Raw genomic sequence first — 24,565 nt, 5'->3', positions numbered from 1 at the left:
AGTCAAGACACAGAACAGTTTCATCATCCCCTCTTCCCAAATTCCTTTGTGTTACTTCTTTTTAATCCAACCTCTTTGTCATCTCACTAAAACCCTGGCAATCACTGATACATTCTCCATCACTATAATTTTGTCTTTTTGAGAATGTCATATAAATGGAATCATACAGCATGTAACCTTTCGAGACTGGCTTCTTTAACTCAGCATAATATTAATACCTTTGAGATTCATCCATGTTGCTGTGTGGATCAATCATTTGCTCTTTTTAGTACAGAGCAGTATTCCATGGCATGGATGCACCACAGTTTGTTTAGCCATTCATCCATTGAAAGACAGACAAATGGGTTGCTTCCAAGTTTGGGCGATTATGAACGGAATTGCTAAAAAACATTCACTTACAGGTTTTTGTGTGAAAATGCATTCATCTTTACCTTCCCCATTTTGTGTGACATTTTTGAACCAAAGATTTGGAACTAGAATATGAAGAAATTCCCATAGAAGGGAATGGGACATTATGAAAAAGAAATCTATTTGAGGATACAACTTCAATGTTTAAAGGAATCTATATTACCAACATAACATTTTAGTGTGACATCAAGCTGGTATATGTGGTGTGAATGGTTGCTAATGGTGGGCAAAAGAGGAAAGTTATGACTTACCAGCAAACATCATCATATGTTGAAAATTTGATCCAATCTTACTTCTTCTACCCAAGTTAAGTAAGAGGGATAAGGGGTAAATATTGGCAGCTCTTCCCAAGAAAATAGCAATCTAAAATTATCAATAGGTTAAGGATCATTTCTTATTATTTAGATGATACATTCAAGATGGTGAAAGTCTCTTTTAGGGAGCTCAGTTTCTAACACAGTCTCTTGATTTCATCGTCTAACATAGCACTGTCAAATAGAACTTTCTGCAACGATGGAAATTTTCTATATCTGCACTGTCCAAATACAGTGAGCACCTGAAATGTGGCTAGACTAAGGAACCAAAAATTTAATTTTATTTCATTTTAATTAATTTACATTTAAATAATCACATGTGGCTAGTTGCTACAATATAGGACAGTACAGATCTAACATAGGAAATTTACTAGATGAAGAGAAACATGTTTAAAAGCAGAAGTTCTTTACTATACTTTTTTTTTTTAAGACAGAGTCTCACTTTGTTGCCCAGGCTAGAGTGAGTGCCATGGCATCAGCCTAGCTCACAGCAACCTCAATCTCCTGGGCTCAAGTGATCCTTCTGCCTCAGCCTCCCAAGTAGCGGGGACTACAGGCATGCACCACCATGCCCGGCTAATTTTTTTGTATATATATTTTTAGTTGGTCAATTAATTTCTTTCTATTTATAGTAGAGACGGGGTCTCACTCAGGCTGGTTTTAAACTCCTGTCCTTGAGCAATCTGCCCGCCTCGGCCTCCCAGAGTGCTAGGATTACAGGCGTGAGCCACCAGGCCCGGCCTACTATACTTTTAATATTAATAGAATAATTCATTTCATTGTCAGTGTTGGTAGGAAGAAAAGTAATACTGTCTAAACTTCTCCTTCCTCAGAACAAAGAAAAGGGCAACTCAACCACCTCATATGACTAACATTCCTGCTAGCCACAATATACTCCCCTGAGTCTATGCTTTCAACCTGCTTCAAAGGTAAAATTTAATGTGAATACAGACTGGTTTTAACTAAAAACCAATTTTAGTATCTTTTTCTCCAGTTTACTGTCTACAGCAATTCCTGCTGTGTAATTACAATTTTTATTATTATATAAGGGTCACAATATAGTCTCCCCCATTTCTTGAGAGGAACATAAAAGAAAATCTAAGATTAAAGACAAAACAAAGTAGGGGGAATTGTGCTGGCCTAAGTAACTTTGGAAATGAGTGGAGTCTATAAGACTAAAGGCAAAAAGAACCGTACAGAAGATATGCTGGTAGATAAAGCTGTTTCCCATGGGAGTATTAGTTAACAGTTCTGATACCATTATACAAGTATACTGGAACTGAACAATCAAGTAAATGGATGGCAGGTGGTGGGAGCCAGGTTTCTCACTGTCAGAGGGGGAGAATCCAAACAGCAAGGGGAGAAGGCCAGAATGATCCATGTGGTAATGAATTAGAGTTGGAGACATCAGTATGAACTCATGTTTAGCTTACCAGAGACACAGATGGTTACATATATATGAATAGATGTATGAATATACATGAGTTAGTATATACATATATATTTCCTTGCTCTGTCAGCTGAGAGGGCCGAGAAGCAAGGACCCCCAGTAGCACTGAGCATACCTAGTACTCAGATATTGGTTTCTAATACTATTCTCTAATAAAAGTAACCAGGGTTCCTCAGAGAACTAGACAATTCTTAGCTGAGGCAGAAAATATACAAGATGAATCTGAAACTTAGAGTTCCAGAAAGTAAGGAAGTACCCCCCAAAATAAAAATAAAACAACACAATAATGGGGTATGTCAAAGAGACACAAGAACTCACTGAAAGAGCTCCCAATGGCTAAAGTTGGAATAGTTTGAGCAACAAAATTTAAAAAGTTGTATTATAACCCAAAATATAAAATAAACATCAATGAATCAACATTGATATAAATAAATGACTTAATAAAACAATAAATGTAGGAGAATAGATAAATCTCCTGCATAAAGAATTCCAAATGATTTAGTAGATACTCTGTCCTCAGGAAGGTGGAACCTAATTCCCCACTCCCTAGTGTCTGTGCATAGTGACTTCCTTCCAAGTAGTACTACATAGAAAGGAGGAAAAAATAAGTAACTTTACAATGGAGAAACCTGACAAACACTATCTCAACCATGTGCTTACAACTAACATCAACATTATTAACCCTTTGCACTCGGATGTCGAGTGTGACTCGACACGGTTAACAAAAATCACAGAGATTAAAATTACTCTTTGGGCCGGGCGCTGTGGCTCACGCCTGTAATCCTAGCTCTTGGGAGGCCGAGGCGGGCGGATTGCTCAAGGTCAGGAGTTCAAAACCAGCCTGAGCAAGAGCGAGACCCCGTCTCTACTATAAATAGAAAGAAATTAATTGGCCAACTGATATATATATGTAAAAAATTAGCCGGGCATGGTGGCGCATGCCTGTAGTCCCAGCTACTCGGGAGGCTGAGGCAGAAGGATCACTCAAGCCCAGGAGTTTGAGGTTGCTGTGAGCTAGGCTGACGCCACGGCACTCACTCTAGCCTGGGCAACAAAGTGAGACTCTGTCTCAAAAAAAAAAAAAAAAAAAAAAAAAAATTACTCTTTGAATGTACCAATAATTTGAAATATAAAAACATCCAAATAAATAAGTTTGTATGAAAAGAAACTCCAGTTTTGTATTCTACTGCCGCGCTTTGTAAAATCTGGGGTATTTAAAAAATTAAATCCCGAGTAGAATAAAGGAATCGAGAAAAAAGCAAGCGAGTGCAAAGGGTTAAGTATGTACCCATGATATGACATAATGAGAATGGCACTTTACCTCTGTGATCTTCCTCCCACAGAACACATAACCCCAGTCTGATCATGTGAAAAATAGCAGACAAGTTACGATTGCAGGACATTCTACAAAATACTGTGTTTCCTTGAAAATAAGACTGGGTTTTATATTTATTTTTCCTCAAGAAGACACCCTAGGGCTTATTTTCAGGGGATGTGTTTTTTTTTTTTTTAAGTATAGTACAACAATCTACACTGATTCAAATATAGTTAAGTCGTCTTCTTCTGGAACATCATCATAACTCTCCAAACCCCGAATTCCATCCTGAATTTCTTGCGACTCTACTTCCTTTAGAACCATTGGTCACAATCTCTCATGTCGAGCAATAGGGCTCTCATGGGGCAGATGAGAAGGGCTGCTCCTCTTCTTTACCGCTCCGTGACAAAATGCATGGGTTGTGCAGATGCACTGTGTAGCCATGCTCATCACTAGGTCTTATTTTTGGGGTAGGGCTTCTATTGTGCAAATGCTTAGAAATTCTTCTAGGGTTTATTTTATGGGTAGGTCTTATTTTCGGGGAAACACGGTAGCTGGCTAGTACCCCTCGAAACTGTCAAGGGTCACAAAAACAAGGAACATATGTGGAACTGTCACAGTTAAGTGTAACCTAAGAAAATGTGACAATTAAATGCAATGTGGTATCCTGGATGGGACCTTGGAACATAAAAAGGATATTAGGGAAAAACTACAGAAATCTGAATAAAATATAAACTTTAATCAGCAAACCCTTCTACAGAGAGCCCAGTCCATAACAGATACTTTATGGGCTGTGGTTTTCCTGGTGTGTCCTCAAAATCTTGGCTTAATAAACCTCAATCGAGTATGAAAAAAAAGTAATAATCTATCAATATTGGTTCATTCACTGTGACAAATGTATCACACTAATATAAGATGTTAATGAGGGAAACTATGGGGTACATGATAATTTTCTGTATTATCTTCATAATTTTTCTATAAATCTCAAACTATCCTAAAATCAAACATTTATTAAAAATAGTGATTCCCTAAAAATATATATATATATACAACAACAACCAAACATGTGGGCCAATGTGGCAGTGACTGCCAGCTCGCTCCAATATCTACTTTTCCTTTCTTCTTTGGTAGTAGATACTTCTCCCTCCCATACCCAATTTTTATCTGGGTACACAGCTGCTCAGATAAAGGATGTAATTCCCAGCCTCTCTCACAGGTAGGTGTAACCAGTGATGCTAAGTGGAAGGGATGTGTGCATATTCTGGGTCGTGCCCTTCAAGGCAATTGGCAGACTCTGGGGTGAGCCACCTTGGATCACAAGAACAAAGGCAACTCCCTAAGGATGCTGGCAACAAGGCTGTTTGGGTGCCTTGATGACTTTGTGGAGCACAGCTGCCACACCAGTTCAGACTTTCAGATGAGAAAGAAAGACACTTCTATCTTGTTTAAATCTGGGTTAATTAGAGTCTTTGTCACATGAAACCAAACATATATCCTAACTAATACAGAAAGGGAACAACTCTTTCCTATTAAGAGTTAATTTTCATGGCAGGATTTATTTTATTGAAGAACTTTAATTCCTAACAGATTCAGAAACCTATAGAGAATATTTAGCCTTGTTTCCAGATTAAGTATAGTGAACCAAGCCCCTTGACTGCTCAAAAAATCTCTCCAAGACTAGCAGGATATCAAGTTACTGATTTTATGGCTATCGTTCAGCTAAGATCTTCTCTTATTGACAGGACTATCTTTTTTACCCAAAGTTCCTTTTCAGACTAAGACTCTGCAGAATGGTACTTCAGTGATATCTCACTCTCTAACAGAGATACTATGTAGAGTTTTAATTTTTAAAAAGTTTCTGCTAATCCCTTTGACACAATCTTCACTCTGAGGTGGGGTTTTTAAATAATTCTTTTGAAAACCCATTGTTAAACTTTCCCCTCTCTGACCACAATCACTCCTTATATGTTTCGTGTTCAACTATCCCAGTGTAGTAATTCTTCCACCTCACTGGGACTTCTAGTTCAAAGATCCCTCTACTTTTTCCTCAATCAGTCCTCTCCTTTCTTCACTTCCTTTCTTACCCCCATGTTAATTAACACTCTTTCCAATAACCTACATTCATTTGTCCCTCTCTGTATTCATCACACCCACCTGACAAAACCCCAAACCTGGATGCAGCCAACTATGACTTTTCTCCATACTTACAGCGAAGTATTCCTGGACAAGCTTATACAACAGGGTAGTTTAGTTCTACTGCTAATACCTACTCCTCAAACACAAATGGGTCCCTAGCACTGCTCAGCTCTGCTGCCCAGGCTGGAGTGTAGTGGCATAATTATAGCTCACTCAAGCCTTGAACTCTTGGACTCAAGAAATCTTCCTGCTTCAACCTCTCCTATTACATTTCTTTTATCAACTCATCCTCCCATCCTCTATAAAAACTATTTCACAAACCTTCTCCACCTTCCTCAAAACTCCTATGACCTGTGTAAGCCAGCTTCTAAGATGGTCCCCAACAATCCCTGCCTCTTAGTAGTCACACTTTTGTGTAGTTCCCGCCCAAACTGTACCAGATTGGTCTGTGTGACCAACAGAATACTGCAGAAGTGATGCTGGCATGTCACTTCAAAAATCAGGTTATAAAAGGTACTTCAGCTTTCATCTTGGGCCTCTCTCAGCTCACTCACTCTGGGGTAAGCCAGGGGGTGAGCTGCCCTATGGAGAGGCCCAAGTGGGGAACAAGGGAAGCCTCCTGCCAACAGTGGCATGACTTGAGTGAGCCTGGAGTAGATCCTCCAGCCTTAGTCAAGTTTTGAGAGAGTACAGTCCCAGCCAAGAGCACAAGTGCGACCTCATGAGAGATCCTGGAGCCAGAACCACTCAGCTAAACTGCTTCAGGATCCTCGACCCTCAGAAACTATGCCACAATTAGTATTTGTTGTTTTAAGCTGCTAAGTTTTAGGGTAATTCGTTACATGATAGATAACTGATACACTACCCAGTTCCCTATCTCACTTTCAGATGATCTCACTTCCTACTTTATAGATAAAAATAGAAGCTGTGAGACAGGAGCTCCATCTTACGAATGCACCTTCATCTCTACATACTATCCTTTCCCGTAGCAATGGTACGGCTGTCCCTCTTCCCAATGAAGGCCAAATTCCCTCTCCATATGCTTTGGATGTCATCTCCTGCCTTCTCATGAGGCTTATACTATTGCCTGCTTTCTTTCACATGCTCAGCTTCTTCTTTCCAACTGGTTTTTACAGACTCAATTCGAGGGAGGCAGGGAGGGAAGGAGGGAGAAGCACCTCATTCAACCTTTCCTCATCTGTGCCCTACTGCCCTGTGGCATAGACGGCTAAATGTTTCTCAGTATCCATCCTTTCCTTCTTCCCTTTATTAATAGAGAACAAACAGTTTTATCTTTTGGGGTTGGCAGAATGGTAGGAGACCTGTCTGTCATTTTAATCTGTCAACATTATTTGTGAAATAAACAAAAACAGAATAGAATAAAATAAATAGAATAGAAGAAAGCTGGAATCCTTATTTGTTTTACTCAGAGAAAATTTTTATATATTTAAACATATTCTTATCAACCACATGCCCAAAAACCACGTGAAAATCTCAGTAAAAAATAGTTTTCAAAATAGGACACATAATAAAGGATACAAATGCTCCTACTACGAATGTTGGGTTAAAGACATGGTTCTGGAAGGTGAATAGTGTCAGCCCCATGTAGGAGAAGATGAAATTCTCTGCTAAGAAATTGAGAAGCTCAAACAACTGAAACAAAATTTTAAAAGGTTAGTCCAGTAAATAAATTACATAATTTGAAAACATGAGTATTACTAAGATAATGAAACAGATACTTCAAATATGTAAAGTTCATGCATACACCCAAAAATACATGATTCAGAGGGGAGCAAATGTAGAGATGACATTTCTAGTTCCACAGAAAAAGCCAGAAATGTTGCCCTCTCACGTCTCCCAATCAGCTTCTCTTCTCCAAACTCCCATCTTCGGTCATTCCTTTCCTCCTTCTCCAAACTCTGTCAATTTTTCTTGTGGAATATTCCTTGAGTCCCTGTCATTGCCCCAACCTAGCTTTCATAACCTTCCATCCATAATGCTGCAGAAGGACCCTAACTGGTATCCCTGCCACCCCTCCCCAATCAGTGAGTCTCTCTAAAAAATGTCAGTTTCAGGATACTTTCCACTTTATAAGTTAAAAGATTCTCAGTTCAACTTCTTTTACACTGACATAGAGTATTTTGTGACAACTCTTGTATCACTGGCTTGCCATGTGACTTCACTATTTCCAGAGGTCTTAGCCCTCATTTAGGGAGTGAGCATCCTACAGACAGGGCTTCTGCCTTACGGTCTTGCACCCTGTGCCCTCACTGCCCGCCCACATCCACCCCGTTCATATCACACTTCAGCAAGTGTTACCCAGCAGGTATGTGAGTCTTGCTGAATGAAGGAAGTTAAGGCCCTTCATAATCTGGCGTCCCACCACAGTTATCTATCACTGCTCTTTACCACATGCCTCTGCCCCACAACAGGACAGAGGTGAAGAACATGGGCTTAGGAATCAAAATGCCTAGGCTGGAACTCTGCCTTCCCCACCTACTAGCTGTGTAACTTTGGGCAAGCTTGTTAATCTTTTTAATAAACCAGGGTTGCCTTATTACCAAAAAATGAGAATAAAAATTAAAATAAGTATATATTTAATTTTCTTTAAATGATTTATTATACTATTATTACTACTTATTCTTGTTTAATGTAATAGATACACTTTATCGAGTTTTGACAATGTGCCCAATACTACACTAAGGACTTTACACGCATTATCTCACTTTAATCTCACAACAACTCCATCAGGTAGGTACTATTATTATCTCCATTTTAAAGATGGCAAAACTGAAGCACAGAGAAGTTATGGAACTTGCTCCTGGTCACACAGCCAGCAACTAGTAGAACCAGAATTTGAAACAACACAGTAACTCCAGAGTCCCAGTTTTATGTCACAACACAGGGGTCTGCAAACTTTTCCTGTGAAAGGCCAGAGAGCAAATATTTGAGGCTTTGCAGGCCACAAGGTCTCTGTCACAACTACTTAACTCTGCCAGGGTAGCACAAAAGCAGCCACAGACTATACATTAAAAAGATATGGGCGTGGCTGTGCGCCAAGAAAACCTCATTGACAGATATGGAAATGAGAATTTCATATAAACATCATGGGTCATGAAATATTCTTCTTTTGATCTTTTTCCAACCATTTCAAAGTGGACAGAAAGAAAACCATTCTTAACTACGCACTGGCAAGGGCCAGATTTGGCCTGAGGGCTAGAGTTGGCCAACCCCCGCTCTATCTTTTACTGCCTTCTTTTTATTCCTGCCTTTATCTGTACTCTTTTCCCCTAGACCTTTCCAAATCTTTCCCATTCTTCTAGGCTCACCATTTTCTCTACATTTCCTCTACAACAGCGTTCCAATTCCTTAAGCCTCAAACCATTTCTCCCCTTCTCTGATATCTTCTATGACATATAATCTGAAGCACACCATCTAGGATTCCTATGAATTGTATTTTTTCATATATACAAGCTTCATATCAACAAGACTGGAAGCTCTTACCCTATTCTTGCTTTTTATTCCTTACCCTGCTACCTGGAAAAATGCCGAACTTCCCAGCTGATTTTCTCCTCTATATTTATTGCAATGAATCAATTTGTAAAAAGGATTTGTAACCCAATGCTTATGCTTGGGGAGAGAAAAGCTTAATCTCTTTTGAGGGGCTAGGGAAAAACAGGTCATAAACTAAATCTGTGGCTCCAGAAGAAAAAAAGGTGCTGTTGCTCCTGCTTTAGCATAGGTCCTTTCTAGGCTAATTTCACTGTATTCTAATCATTTGGCAAAACTTAAACCTTCTATTTCTCACTATAACCACATTCAAGTATGAACCTGTTTCTATTCTAGACATTACATTTTGTTCATGTATTTGTTCCATACACCTCATAAGATTGGAAAATGTTATGCCTATTTCCTTTATCCCCTTCAGGCACCCTGCACAACTGATCGTTCAGTACCATATGAAGCCTGATCAGTGACACAGTCCCCTGACCTCTGACGTTCCCGGAACATAGCAGATTTGCAGTGCCTGAGTGAAGACTGAAGGAATTTAATCTTCTCTCAGCAGATCTAGTCACATCAGAAGTTACTCTTATCTATATCACACAGCAGTAGTTTTCATCAAAACAGAGTGAGCTTCCAAAACATTCCTCTTAAAAAGCCATTAGATTAGGAAAACACTAAGAGAAAAGGAAGCTACTTGCTTATTGGAGCCACAATAATAGCCCTGGCTATTCTGCTGACCTATCTCTACTCTAAAAGCTGTTGCTCTTCAATTTGCCAATCCCATCTATTTCTCGAGTCAAAGGAAGAGAAGCTGAAATGAGTAGACATCATCTTGAACAGATCAAAAATTATTTTTAAGTAAAAAAGACTTGTTTTGCTGAAAGAAGGAAAAGTTTATTCACAAACTATAAAGTTTCACTTACCTGTTTAGTTCTATGCTGAGACTCCGTGGACAAATTATTGTATGTATAATGTGCTTGTGTGATGCCACAAAACAATACTGCAACCACACCTATAAAGACAATTAGTTCCAAGTTCATATAAAAGAATGGTTCCCAACTTTTATACTAAGGTTTTTATTTTACAGAAGTAGATTATATACTAAGTATTGAAATTTTCATTTGTGACTTACTTTGTTGAAACGAATCACTTTCATTGCATATCCTTTTTACGTTCTAAAGTGACAGCTTAAATGCCAACCACAATAAGTATGTTCAAATACTAAAGGAGGTGATCCATGCATAGAAGTCACTCCTTTTAAGAGCTTACCATCAAAAGGAGAAAGTGACCTACCTGTGAAACCCCATGCTTCAGCCAAGAGGAAGGTACTCCAGGACATTAAGAAGAACAAGCCTGTCTCCAACAACTGGAACTCCCGTAATTTGGTGAACTTTGTCACGTGAGACTGTTAAGGTTGGTAACAAGATCTTGTAATATACAAGTGCGACTAAAAAAGTCTAAGCAAAGCAACTGTGAAAGCAAAAGAAGGGTTCTCCAGCCTCTCTAACACAAAAGTCACACAATAAGGAGGCACCAAAATGAAGAAACTCTTAAAATGGGCATCTTACTGAGGAGTCAACTGCCTTCCCTTCAGTGAGGAAGTCTTGCAGCTTAACCATTCCAATTGTTTTACGGTTATCACATATCTTGCTAGAAACCATGCAGTAAAGGAAAGGTAGAGACAGGAGCAACAGATCAGATACATAACATGTCAACTCTGACTAGTAACTTAAAATCTAAAGCAAGACAGCTTCCCTAATTATAGCAATTTACATTTATAAAAACATAAAATTTCCATGAGATTTCACATTTATTTGATCCTCTATCACCTCTGTGATATACAGCATTCATTCCATGATGAAGAAAAACTGAGGCACTTCACTCACTTATACAAGTCTAACAAGTATTTGTTAGCTGACAGTGGAAGGGCTTGTGCCAAGTTGTTACAAATCTCAGGCTAGGATCTAGAGTCACTTCAACCAGGTACTAACAAAATGATTAACAAGATATACTTCCTACCCTAGAGAAACTTACAATAGGAAAGAGATACTATCTGTACTGGCTCATTCTTCAGAACTCTTTTTATTGCCCCTTTATTCCTCAGTTCACCTATAAAAAGCCATAAAACCAGCCTCTTCCAGCACAAGGCTGATGCGTATCAAACTAAGAGATGCTTGAAAAAGAATAATGTATCTGTTTTGTAGAATAGTATCATAGAAGTTTTAGAGCTGGAAACTACAGATCATCTAGTCTCACTCATCTTTCTCACCATCCTCACCCTCCACTTTCCTGCATTGAGATCCAAAGAAGTGAAGCGCCAAAGCTTCTATCACACGTATGTCTGCCACTATGCCACAAGGTCCAGGGAGGCAGGGGCCAATGTTTGTCTTGCTTAGCTTTGATACCCAGGGAACAGCATCTGGCATGTAGCAGGTAATCAAGAAATGTCTTTTGAATGAACACAAGAATAACATGTCCAATATTTCTAATCACTAACTAGTAGAAAAGAACCTGGGACTACAACCTAGGTTCTTTGGGATCTCAGCCCAGGACTCTAGAGCACAAAGTTTAAACTGAGGAGAGCTGAAATTGACTCATATATCCTAACCCAGGAACCATATTTTGCTCATTTGGCATCATGGTTGTACACTTTCTCTTTGTCCTGTTAAACAAAGAGCAAAAGAACGCCAGACTGACCAGCAGCAAAGAACACCCAGAAACTCTTTGGAATGTATCTACCTTTACATCGATTTAATCTGCAACCTTAAAATTCATCCTCAGAGGGATACTGTGTCTAATGATACTTTTGTATTAAAAGTTTTAGAGGCCGGGCGCGGTGGCTCACGCCTGTAATCCTAGCTCTCTGGGAGGTCGAGGTGGGCGGATTGCTCGAGGTCAGGAGTTCGAAATCAGCCTGAGCAAGAGCAAGACCCCGTCTCTACTATAAATAGAAAAAAATTAATTGGCCAACTAATATATATAGAAAAAATTAGCCGGGCCTGGTGGCGCATGCCTGTAGTCCCAGCTACTTGGGAGGCTGAGGCAGAAGGATTGTTTGAGCCCAGGAGTTTGAGGTTGCTGTGAGCTAGGCTGACGCCACAGCACTCACTCTAGCCTAGGCAACAAAGCAAGACTCTGTCTCAAAAAAAAAAAAAAAAAAAGTTTTAGAGCACTGAGCCCTATGCCAAACAATGAAATTATTTATTTATTTATTGGCAAAGATTATTGCTCAATGTTTTCCAACCAAGTGATTAGTTATAAGGTTAGTAATTCTAACACAATTCTAATCGTGGAACTAGCAGAAACCATGGAATATGGCATTCAACTACTTTGTTAGGGTAACAAGATAAATATAACAAAAGGATATTAAAGCTGTCACCACTCCAGTAGCAGCACCCATCGCAAATGATCCACTGAAGATCCCAAGGAAGATCCCGATAGACTTGAACATGGCTGTGACATCAAAGGTGTGACTGTTGTCTCCAGCTGGCTGGTATGCCACGATTGAGCTACAGAAGAGAGATTGCTCTTACTTCTAGAAGCAACTTTTACTTTAAAAACATTATCTAGTATAGGGCTTGAAAGATGAAATCAGAGGGAGAAAGAAAAAAAAAAAAAAACAAACCTAAAACCTTTGGATTTGAACTAACAGAATAAAGACAAAAAGTTATCAAAAACCCATGCAGTATGTCCAGCTACCAAGAAAACTTGGCTTTTCCTTAAATGACAATTTCAGGAGGTAGAACATTTTTAAAGTCATCTATATGAACGCTGTACCAAGCCTTTTCCTCCATCCTTAAGATAATGTGCAGTATTATTCTTTTGTGATTCTGTTTAAGAATTACTAGTACTGAGTGTCTGAAAGCCCTAACGTACTAACAAGAACAAACTAATGAAAAGTCCCATTTGTTTCCAACAGAAGCATAAGAATATAAAGAATATTGTTCAATACTCCACCCGGTCACATTTTGTTTTTCCTATGGGAAAAAAAGGTGACTGAAGGACCCCTCCAACTTTTAGAATACCAGAATGGGCCAAATGCCTAATATCTATTCACTCACTGAAATGGACTTTTATAGAAAAAAGGGCTCAAAAGGCCTTCTAAGGAATTAGAATCCACTCGACAGCACTTTTAGCATAACCAGCTGGATCCTCTACCCCAAACTTCTGAAAGAAAGTCACTCTATACCAGGCCAAGACAGGCAATTACAGGAGACACTCTCCACCGTGAACTCACAGTCCAAACCTGGTCTGAAAAAGCCTCTTTTATAACAGTCACCCCAGGATATAGAAATGGCTGAGAAAATCGCTGTTGCCAGCAGGTCTCTGGCAACAGTGCTTACCATTATTAAATCAGTTCTCATCTCAGTTAATTGATGGACCAGTGTTATAAAAAGTCCAGATTCAAAAGACATCATACAAGTCACGTCAAAGAAAAGGAGAAAAAAAACCACATTCTTAAGAATATAATGAATTCTCCCTGTGGTTACTGCAATGCTTTTTTCTGATTCAAAGCTAAAAAATGTGCTTGCTATACCATGTAAAACAAGTTCTTTTCATACCTCCCAGGTTAAAAAAAATCTAATACCAAACTAAAATTTTCTAATTTGTATCTATTTTATTGAAGTATAGCACTAACATTAATTTCTGGTAATGGCACCTAGAAATTTGAGACTCAATTTGAGTTATAAATTTTAAACAGTTGCGTTTAAATGTGCAATGTAACCGGATCATTTTAGGACTAGTAGATTTGATATTGTTTCGATCGATATGAAATAGCCTTTAATATCATGCTGCCTTACCTACATATAAAGGGTCCTACCACCATAAATGAGATTTGATCACATTATAACATTAAAATATAGTAGCTGGCTAGAGAAAAGAAAGGATATGGCTACAACAACCTTTTTTCTCTATGGTGATATTTTTCAAAATGCTGGTTGGAACAAAATATCTGTGCTGTGTCTCCTGAGGTTGTGTTCCCTGGATTAGCTCATGCAAATCATTATTTTATTCTTTAATCACTAAAATGTACAAGAACACACGTACATTTTACATGGGCTGAGAACAGATGAGAGGTTTGTTTTCTTCTTTTTGAGGCAAACACTGGCCTCTGAATTGAAATCTTAACTCATCTTTTGCACATCAATCAACATTTTAGCTTGAGGCAGCAACATTTTTATGAATATATCTTTTAAAAAATCCTGTAAGTGGCCGGGCGCGGTGGCTCACGCCTGTAATCCTAGCTCTCTGGGAGGCCGAGGCGGGCGGATTGCTTGAGGTCAGGAGTTCGAAACCAGCCTGAGCAAGAGCGAGACCTCGTCTCTACTATAAATAGAAAGAAATTAATTGGCCAACTAATATATATACAAAAAATTAGCCGGGCATGGTGGTGAATGCCTGTAGTCCCAGCTACTTGGGAGGCTGAGGCAAGAGGATTGCTTGAGCCAGGAGTTTGAGGTTGCTGTGAGCTAGGCTGACGCCACGGCACTCACTCTAGCCTGGGCAACAAAGCGAGACTCTGTCTCAAAAAAAAAAAAAAATCCTGTAAGTAATATAATATACAGTTTAAGGGAGAAAAAAATGACCCCATCATTCCATTGCCCTGACAGATCTATTTTATTTTCCTTCTATATTTCTTTCTCCTCTTTTTGTTACATGCACACTAATTCAAATTTAGTCATAATCATAGTGAACATAGAGTTCTGAATTCTGTTACTTCAACTGATGATGACATAAGAATTATCATGGTCTTTATAAGCACAGTTTTTAAGATCTATAAATGATCCAGATGGATATAGTACAATTTATCCATTTCCCCATTGTTAGACATTTAAAAGTTGCTTCTAATATTTTTGCTACTATGAATAACAGTATGAAAGAATATCTTTGTGCTTTTTACATACTTTGGACTATTTCCTAGCACCACCATTCTAAATTGGGGGCAACAGAATATTACTACACCTATGGCTCTTTTTACATGTTGCTCAACTGCTTTCAAAAAGGTCTTTATTATATTTCTGGAGGGAAATATGACAATATCTCTCAATTTTTTAATGATCATGCTTGTTGGCCTAGAAATTCTACTTCTAAAAAATATCCTAAGGCCAGGCGAGGTGGCTGATGCCTGTAATCCTAGCACTCTGGGAGGCTGAGGCGGGCGGATTGCTCAAGGTCAGGAGTTTGAAACCAGCCTGAGCAAGAGGGAGACCCCATCTCTACTATAAATAGAAAGAAATTAATTGGCCAACTAATATATATAGAAAAAATTAGCCGGGCATGGTGGCACATGCCTATAGTCCCAGCTACTCGGGAGGCTGAGGCAGCAGGATTGCTTGAGCCCAGGAGTTTGAGGTTGCTGTGAGCTAGGCTGATGCTACGGCACTTCACTCTAGCCTGGGCAACAGAACAAGACTCTGTCTCAAAGAAAATAAAAATTAAAAAAAATAAAAAATAAAAAATATCCTACAGAAACACTCTCAAGGATTCACAGAGATTTACCCATAAATATGTTCACTGCCATGCTAGTCATAATAATACAATATTAGAAAATGCCAAATAGAGGCCGGGCGCTGTGGCTCACGCCTGTAATCCTAGCTCTTGGGAGGCCGAGGCGGGCGGATTGCTCAAGGTCAGGAGTTCGAAACCAGCCTGAGCAAGAGCGAGACCCCGTCTCTACTATAAATAGAAAGAAATTAATTGGCCAACTGATATATATATAAAAAAAAAATTAGCCGGGCATGGTGGCGCATGCCTGTAGTCCCAGCTACCCGGGAGGCTGAGGCAGAAGGATCACTCGAGCCCAGGAGTTTGAGGTTGCTGTGAGCTAGGCTGACGCCACGGCACTCACTCTAGCCTGGGCAACAAAGCGAGACTCTGTCTCAAAAAAAAAAAAAAAAAAAAAAAAAAGAAAATGCCAAATAGTAATCAATCAATAGGGAATTGGAGAGGTAAATTTGTAATGCATTCATCCAATGGGATAATAGAAGTATTAATATACTACAATGTCCAAGTATAAAAAAGCAAGTTACATACATGTGTAATACTATGCCTTTTATTATTTAAACATTAATATATTTATATGTATATTAATATCTTGATGGAAAAAGTCTGGATGAAAACCTTAATAGTGGTTATTTCTTAGCTGAAATTTCAGGAATTTTTTACTTTCTGAGTCAAATACTTTAAACTTCTGTCACAAGTATATGTTAATATTATCATAAATAATGATAAATATCATACCAATTTCAATGTTAACAGCAATGTGCGAGTGGTCTAGTTTTACTAGACTAGGGTTTCTCAATTCCAGCATTACTGATATTTGGGGCCAGATAATTTTTGTTGGGTGGGGGTGGCTGTCCTGCCCACTGAAGGTCTCTACCCACTAGATGCCAGTAGCAACCCTCTCCCATTCATGACAACCAACCAACCAAAATGTACCCAGACATTGTCAAATGTTCTGGAGGAGCCAAAATTTCCCCCAGTTCAGAATGGATGCACTATACTATTACCACTAGTAACTATTATCATTAACAATTTTGTCTTGTTAACTGAATAGGTAAAAATGCCCACTTATTTTAACACATATAACTCTGGTAATTAGTGAAGTTAAATAGTTTGTCATGTTTGTTTCCTCACTCTACTTTCTCTTATAAAATATAAATGAGTGTAAAAAACATATTTGAAACTAGTGTGAATTTAGGTCTTCAGGCTAATCATCATATATCCACTCAGCAGAATACTATGCAACTTATACTTTATCTCTAACCAGATGTACTATATATACCATACTATATCAGTATATATCGCACTACCTCGTACAGCAATGTATGAGGGAATCTGTTTCACTTCACTCTCACCAGATTAAAAGCAGTAACATTTTTTTTTTAAAAAAAGGACTGTTAATCTAATAGGTTAAAAAAACAGAAACAAAAACAACCTCCAATATAAATTTCAAGAAGAGTTGCCTTAACCTGTTAATTGTCAAACAGAATTTCAGAAAGGGGTCCACCCCCTCCCCTTAGATGCAAGGCTGCTTAAACAGAATATATGCAATAGATAATCATCAAACTAAGAGAATTCAACACAAAATAGACCATTTTTATCTAACATACTTAAAAACAAATGAAAAATGATGGCAAATGAAAAATGATGATCAACATGCCACTAGGCATTCTAGCAAGTAACCTCCCAATAGCCAGCAATGCTACTGGTTTCTCTTTAGCTTTTGGGCAGGGACTCATTTGCTTAACTCCATTAAGATACTTACACAGCTAACAACTTCCCTGTTATGATACGCTACAGATATTGGCCTTCTCCACCAGAGTTCCAACAGAGGATGTAATGAGTCAACCTATCTCTTTTCAATTAGGTTATTAAGTATGAAATGTCCGATTTCCTTAAGTACTAAGTTAGACAGTTGCTATCTGACATTTCTTGTTTTATTTTTATTGTGAAGGTACATCCTCAGTCTTTCAAATGCATGTTTGTCTTGTGATTATCTTTCAAAAAGTTTTTAGAGCAATTTCTGTGAAACCATGGATAAGTCCAAAATTTGTATTATTTTCAAATATGAGTTCCATCATATTGAACCAATGCAGCACATACAGCTCAAAATATCAATGAAATGTTTGGGAAGGATGTGGCTAATGAACACACAGTATATCAATGGTTTGAAAAGTTCTGTTCTGGTGATTCTAATCTTGAAAATGAGCCAGATGGGTAACCTGAGAACAAGGTGGATAAAGAGGAGCTAGAAGCTGTAGCAGAAGCGAATCCATCTCAACCTACACATGAATTAGCAGCAAGATTTGACCTTATTATTCCAACAATATTGGACCATTTGAAACAAATGGGCAAGGTAAAGAAATCAGTTAGATGGGTACTGCATGAATTAAATGAGCATCAGAAGAGAAATTGTTTCGAAGCTTGACTTTCTTTGCTGTTACAACATAAAGGTGAACCATTTCTACACTTTATTGTTATGTGTGATGAAAAATAGATTCTTTTTGACAATTCCAAGTGTTTGGCACCATGGCTGCATAAAGATGAAGTGCTGAAACACAGTCCAAGACCGAATATTCATCAAAAAAAGCCAATGGTGTCTGTTTGGCAGTCCAGCGCTGGTATTATCCACTATGGCCTCATGAAACCTGGTCAGTCGACTATAGCATATGTCTACTGCAACCAATTGGATGAAATGATGAGCATGCTTGCGATTAGGCAGCAAGATTGGTCAACAGAGACAGGCCAATCCTCTTGCAAGGCAATACTCGACCACATGTCGCACAAACAACTCTGCTCAAACTACAGAGGCTGGACTTGGAAACTCTCTATCATTCACTGTATTCACCAGACCCTGCACCAACTGACTACCACTTCTTACAGGCTTTGGACCACTTCTTGCAAGTGAAAATAATCAATTCTCAAAAAGCTGTGGAAAATACCTTTTGCTATTTCATCACCACTCACTCTCTAGGCTTCTTTGCTGCTGGCATAAACAAGCTACCGTTAAGATGGCAAAACTGTGTCACTAGTTTAAGCACATACTTTGATTAATTGTACTGCTTCTTGTTTGAGATATAATAAACTAAACTTTTGATTAGATATTGGACATTTCATATTTAATGACCTAATAGAATGGTATGGGATATGGACTATCCTTAAGAGAATTGAGAAAAGAGTTACTCAAATCATTTCCTATAAGGCTTTAAGCTCTCACAAAACTCTGAGAAAGGCTGAAAGAGAAGGACGAGCATGGCCCTTTGTAAGAAGTGCTATGAAAAGGGCTTTATCTTTTTAACACATTTATTCTTCACCAAAACTGATATGTACACCCCCAAGCCTAAAATTTTGCATTGAGCTTTCTTTTCCCCCTTTAACACTATTCAACGGTTCCTAAAATTGCAGGGGATAGGTTACTTTATTAATGGGAAAAACTAAGGCACAGGGCATATCAGTTTAAGATAGGACCGGAACAGAGATTTTCTGACTCTTAATCCATTAGGGCACTTCCTAAACATAACACTTCCTAAAGATAAAGTAACACTTACTAGTAAGATGATTAAACAGTAGAAGAATTATCTAGGATAGGGAATTGATACTAAAAGTAACTGTATCTTATTCTCTTCACTTGGCAGTGGTGGTGACCTCACATGTACCTACATGCTTCAACAATCTTCATAGTGCTATTTTTTTTTTATAACATATAAGTTACAACCATACTATCCATTTCTCCCTCCCTTCAAATAATATAAATACTTACTTTGCACCTATCAACATTAAAAGTGCTTACATTCGGTATTGATACCAGTTACAGCCTTTAGGTTTTATTTCTCAGGTAAAATTTATATTAGTTGTAGATAGCTGTAAAAAATTCTGGAAATAAATATGGTGGGTAATGTTTACATTATGTTGCATTCACAAAAAAGGATTTGACCTTTTGTATATCTTCATACTCAACATTTTAGGGATCAGTGTTACATCTCAGAAAGGATGATTTCCAACTTTGCAGTAAGGCAATGGGGGCAATCAGGCTGTGCAAACCAGAGCCAGTGACTTATTACTCCTGTATAATTAACAAAGTGGAAATTAAGGAGAGATATAAAAATAAAGAGAAAATGTGAAAGGCTTTTACTTTTCTCTCACAGAAAGTTCTAGTATAAAGTAAAGGCACTATCTATAGGGTTAGATTTTTGCTTAGTAAGAGTAGGTAGACAGGACTGAGTTCTTCAGAGGTTCATACCCTCCTACAAACACTTTGTAATAATATGGCCGGGCGCGGTGGCTCAAGCCTGTAATCCTAGCTCTCTGGGAGGCCGAGGCGGGCGGATTGCTCGAGGTCAGGAGTTCGAGACCAGCCTGAGCAAGAGCGAGACCCCGTCTCTACTATAAATAGAAAGAAATTAATTGGCCAACTAATACAGAAAAAAAAAAAATTAGCCGGGCATGGTGGCACATGCCTGTAGTCCCAGCTACTCGGGAGGCTGAGGCAGGAGGATTGCTTGAGCCCAGGAGTTTGAGGTTGCTGTGAGCTAGGCTGACGCCACGGCACTCACTCTAGCCTGGGCAACAAAGTGAGACTCTGTCTCAAAAAACAAAACAAAACAAAAAAAAAAACACTTTGTAATAATATGTACAGTACTTTCTATACTTGGATAAAAATATTGTTCACTCAATAATTGTCTTTAATAAAAAGTATATTATTTTGGGCTGGGTATAGTGGCTTGATGCCTGTAATCCTAGCACTCTGGGAGGCCGAGGCGGGAGGACAGCTCAAGGTCAGGAGTTCAAGACCAGCCTGAGCAAGAGTGAGACCCCATCTTTACTAAAAATAGAAAGAAATTAGCTGGACAACTAAAAATATATAGAAAAAATTAGCCGGGCATGGTGGAACGTGCCTGTAGTCCCAGCTACTCGGCAGGCTGAGGCAGAAGGATCACTTGAGCCCAGGAGTTTGAGGTTGCTATGAGCTAAGCTGACACCAGGGCACTCTAGCCCAGGCAACAGAGCAAGACTCTGTCTCAAAAAAAAAAAAAAAAAAAAAGTATATTATTTTTGTCTCCCATCCAAATATTAACCAGGCCCAATCCTTCCTAAACATTTGTACCTCCATAATAGGCTGAAATAAAAAAAAAAGAGAGAGAGAGAAAGTACATTATTTAACACTTCTAAAGATTAACAATGTTTCTGAAATGATTATGTTAAATAAGATAAATATAAATTAAACTACAATGAAATATTTATCAATTATCAAGTTGGCAAAAATATAAAAGTTTGTCAAATATTCTGTTGGTGAAGCTGTGAGGAAACAGACACTCCCATAATTTAGTGGTTAAAATGTGAAGTGGTATAATCCCTTTGATAGGCAATTTAGTAATGTCTAACAAAATTACAAATGTGTTTACCCTTTAACCTACCAATCTCACTTCTAGGCATTCACTCTACCAATATACCTATGCATATACAAAACTAGGTAAGTTCATCATTGCAGCGCCATTTGGGGCAACAAAGAATTGAAAACCCTTCAATTGTCCAGCAATATGAGACTAAGCAAATAAACCATAGTATAGTTCATATATAGAATACTATGTAGCTGCAAACAAAGAATGAAAAAACTTTCTTTTGATATGGAAAGTTCTCCAGAATAGGCTTATATGAGAGAACACACATAGTATGCTACTTTTGAATTAAGAAATGAGAGGTAAACAGATTATTTATTCTTATTTGTGCTTGCATTTGAATAAAGAAATACAAGGGTACACAAGAAGCTAATAAAAATGATCACCTATAAGGGGCTAGGAGGACAGATAGATAAGGGCAGCAGTAAGAATGTGACTTTTCTGTGTATAACTTTTTATATAGTTTTGATTTTTGAACCGTGTAAATATATTATCTGCTCAAAAAATTAAATCTAATTTAAAAAATAAAATTTTCATGTTATAATGTTAAAACAGAACACAAAACTATAGACACTACAATCAACACTATGTAAAAATATCACACACAGAAAAAGGGGAAAGGGAAATGTCCTAGAATGTTTACAGTAATTGTCTTTAGATGGTAGGAGTACATATTTTTTTCTTCCCTGAATTTTCCAAGTTATCTATAAAGTATGTATTTCTTCAAGAGGAAAAAATGTCTTGTTCTTCCAAGTGTTTCTATTCATATTACACTTTATTCAGTAAGTGACTTTCAGTTCCTAGTACCCTCATGTTTAATACTCAGAATATAATAAGAAAGCAGACACTTACGAGGACAGCACTATGGCAACAGCATCATTGAGGACACTTTCACCAAAAAGAAGTGCATAGAGTTCAACATCAACTTGAAGCTCGTGGAATATGGCAAGAACAGTCACTAGCAAGTAGAAAGAGTCAGAAGAATATTTAGACATTACAAAAATAACTTATTCTCCTCAACAGATGATTAGAAGAGTTATACAGAAATTCATTTCTTCCTCTTAGAATTAAATCCTCTATTCTCTTACCATATTAAAGATTCAGTGATTTTATATCAATATTTTTTTATTTTTCTAATTGTGTACATGCAACATCTCCTTTCTCTCTCTTAAAAACAGTTGAAAATAACCTTGGAGGACTGAGTTGGCCTTCATTATCCACACAAATGTCAATAATCTTTTCTTGTACATTTCTTTTCCATGCAGAATATATTCAGAATTTCTTACAAAGTAGTCATTAATCTTTAATGAAGAAAAATATTATGAAAAATATCTCCTGCTGCAAACTTCATTTTTTTTCCTTGGAGCGTTATACCTCACTTCTATTTGACTTACATATTGCAAGCACACCAGTTTAGCAAAGACAGTACAAAATGAAAACAGAAGTTTAGTTTTTTGCTGGGGTAAAATTTATGACCAGAACTACAGCTGTTATATTTGACAAATTAAGAAGCCAACTATCAGGATATTACAGCTTGAGAAGGAAAAAAAAAACAAGAAATCCTTCTTTTAGGAAAGCAATTGTATGAGAATTCTTAGAAAATCAGATGAGACTAAAGTCGCATTAAAACTTTAATTGCTGGGTCATATACAGCTTACTTACCAAATAAACCCAAGCAGACATGAAATATTAATATAACCAGAGATGGGAAAGCCTTTTCAAATACCAACCATAAAAACAGGAAACTTGCATTTTATAAGATATAGTTTCTCCTGTAAAGCATTACAGCTGGAATATACTGATACCAAAGCTTACTAAGAGAGGGGGAAAAGGAGGATGGAGCAATGGTGTAGAATTTTGAAAAGAGAACCACCACTAAAAGGGCTCACCCTTCTAGTGCAAGTTAACAATTGCAAAATAATAGAACTGGGGCAACTGCCTATAAAATTCAGAAAATAATACAAATGTCCAGCTTTATATAAGCAAAAGATTTCTGCTTGAGCTGTTCAGGCAATAGTTCTACCAAAACAAAACCAGAAGGTTGAAGTAATGTAGCCAGTCCAATCAACTTAGATTTCTCAAAGGCTTTGAAAAGTCAAGGAGCTTGCTTTTACTGAGAAGACACAGACACTAGAGACCACTGGCTCCTTGCTAACCACATCCTACCTTCATGTTGATAATGGAAGCAACTGCAAACAATAAGCGGACAGCCTGGGCAGTCTTCAAGGAAGCAATTTGATTTCTACTTTTAAAAATACTAACCTACACAATTGTCTCTCTAAAAGGGCCCTCTGACTAATCTTTTAAAATATCTCTTTTAAAGTATAGAACACATTTTTTTTTCCTTCCATAATGTCCCGTGTTATCAGAGTTAACACAGGAATTCAGAGATAACCTTAGGATCCTACCTTTAATTGTGCTGTGTGACAATTAAAGAAGATGATTAACTTACAAGATCAAAAGGTAAAACAGAACAAACTTCAATCAAAGTCCTAAAGCATAGTAAAAGAAAACTTGCATCCTTAGTTCATAAATGTCAGTCTATGTTCCTACCACAACATCCTACATTTTCTCCAAATTCCTAATTTGAATGTAGCTGTTAAACTTATCAGTACTATGTTAGGTAAACTAAAACCTAATGCATTACCATTAAATTCATTTTATAATACAACTTTTAAAAGATCTGACACTAAAAGCACAAGGGAACAAACTGTGTTAATATCAAAACAATTTTATAACCATAAGGCTAATTTTATAAAAAAACAATTATTTAATGTATATCAAAATTCACCAATGGGCCGGGCGCGGTGGCTCACGCCTGTAATCCTAGCTCTTGGGAGGCTGAGGCGGGCGGATTGCTCAAGGTCAGGAGTTCAAAACCAGCCTGAGCAAGAGCGAGACCCCATCTCTACTATAAATAGAAAGAAATTAATTGGCCAACTGATATATATATATAAAAAATTAGCCGGGCATGGTGGCGCATGCCTGTAGTCCCAGCTACTTGGGAGGCTGAGGCAGAAAGATCGCTCGAGCCCAGGAGTTTGAGGTTGCTGTGAGCTAGGCTGACGCCACGGCACTCACTCTAGCCTGGACAACAAAGTGAGACTCTGTCTCAAAAAAAAAAAAAAAAATTCACCAATGATCCCAAACCCTATCTGTATTAGCACAACTGCCTTCTAACAATCATTTAAAACCTTTTTTTTAAATGTTAAATGCATACAGCTGAATATAAACAGAATATTTTTTTAGGGAATCAGTTTTCAAGAAGTTTGAAAGGAAGTGTATAATTATTACCCATTTTAACTAATCTGTAATCTAGTTCATCTTCTCCTACCCAATTCCACTAGGGATAGAGACCAACCTGAATTTCTGAAGAAAATACCTTATAGCCCTTATCTAAACAGCATCAATTTGTGGACCAGTAATAGGCAAATATACTAAAGTAGTAAAAAAAAAAAGAGAGAAACAAATGTGTGCTTAAGCCAAAAGGAATCATGAATTTTGTTTTTTCCTGCACAACTGGAAAGCATACTACTAG

The 24,565-nt window shown here is 37.8% G+C and overlaps 1 protein-coding gene across 2 annotated transcripts in view; it reads right to left on the bottom strand.

Annotated features, from left to right (window-relative positions):
- The window catches only part of SLC9A6 (solute carrier family 9 member A6), a 61,496-nt gene that overhangs the window by 23,816 nt on the left and 13,115 nt on the right, over window positions 1-24,565 (bottom strand). For both annotated transcript variants that reach the window (XM_012752329.2, XM_012752330.2), the window contains exons 6-11: window positions 21,880-21,985; window positions 12,495-12,636; window positions 10,421-10,526; window positions 10,051-10,139; window positions 7,163-7,276; window positions 660-771 (exon numbers count right to left, since the gene is read on the bottom strand). In XM_012752329.2, coding sequence (XP_012607783.1) covers window positions 660-771; window positions 7,163-7,276; window positions 10,051-10,139; window positions 10,421-10,526; window positions 12,495-12,636; window positions 21,880-21,985 — 669 coding nt within the window. The remainder of the gene's footprint in view (window positions 1-659; window positions 772-7,162; window positions 7,277-10,050; window positions 10,140-10,420; window positions 10,527-12,494; window positions 12,637-21,879; window positions 21,986-24,565) is intronic.

This window comes from Microcebus murinus, chromosome X, assembly GCF_040939455.1.
Source record: "Microcebus murinus isolate Inina chromosome X, M.murinus_Inina_mat1.0, whole genome shotgun sequence".
In the NCBI taxonomy this organism is placed as follows: domain Eukaryota; kingdom Metazoa; phylum Chordata; class Mammalia; order Primates; family Cheirogaleidae; genus Microcebus; species Microcebus murinus.
Note: the sequence above shows the minus strand (reverse complement) of the source record. Positions and strands in the feature narration are given on the sequence as shown.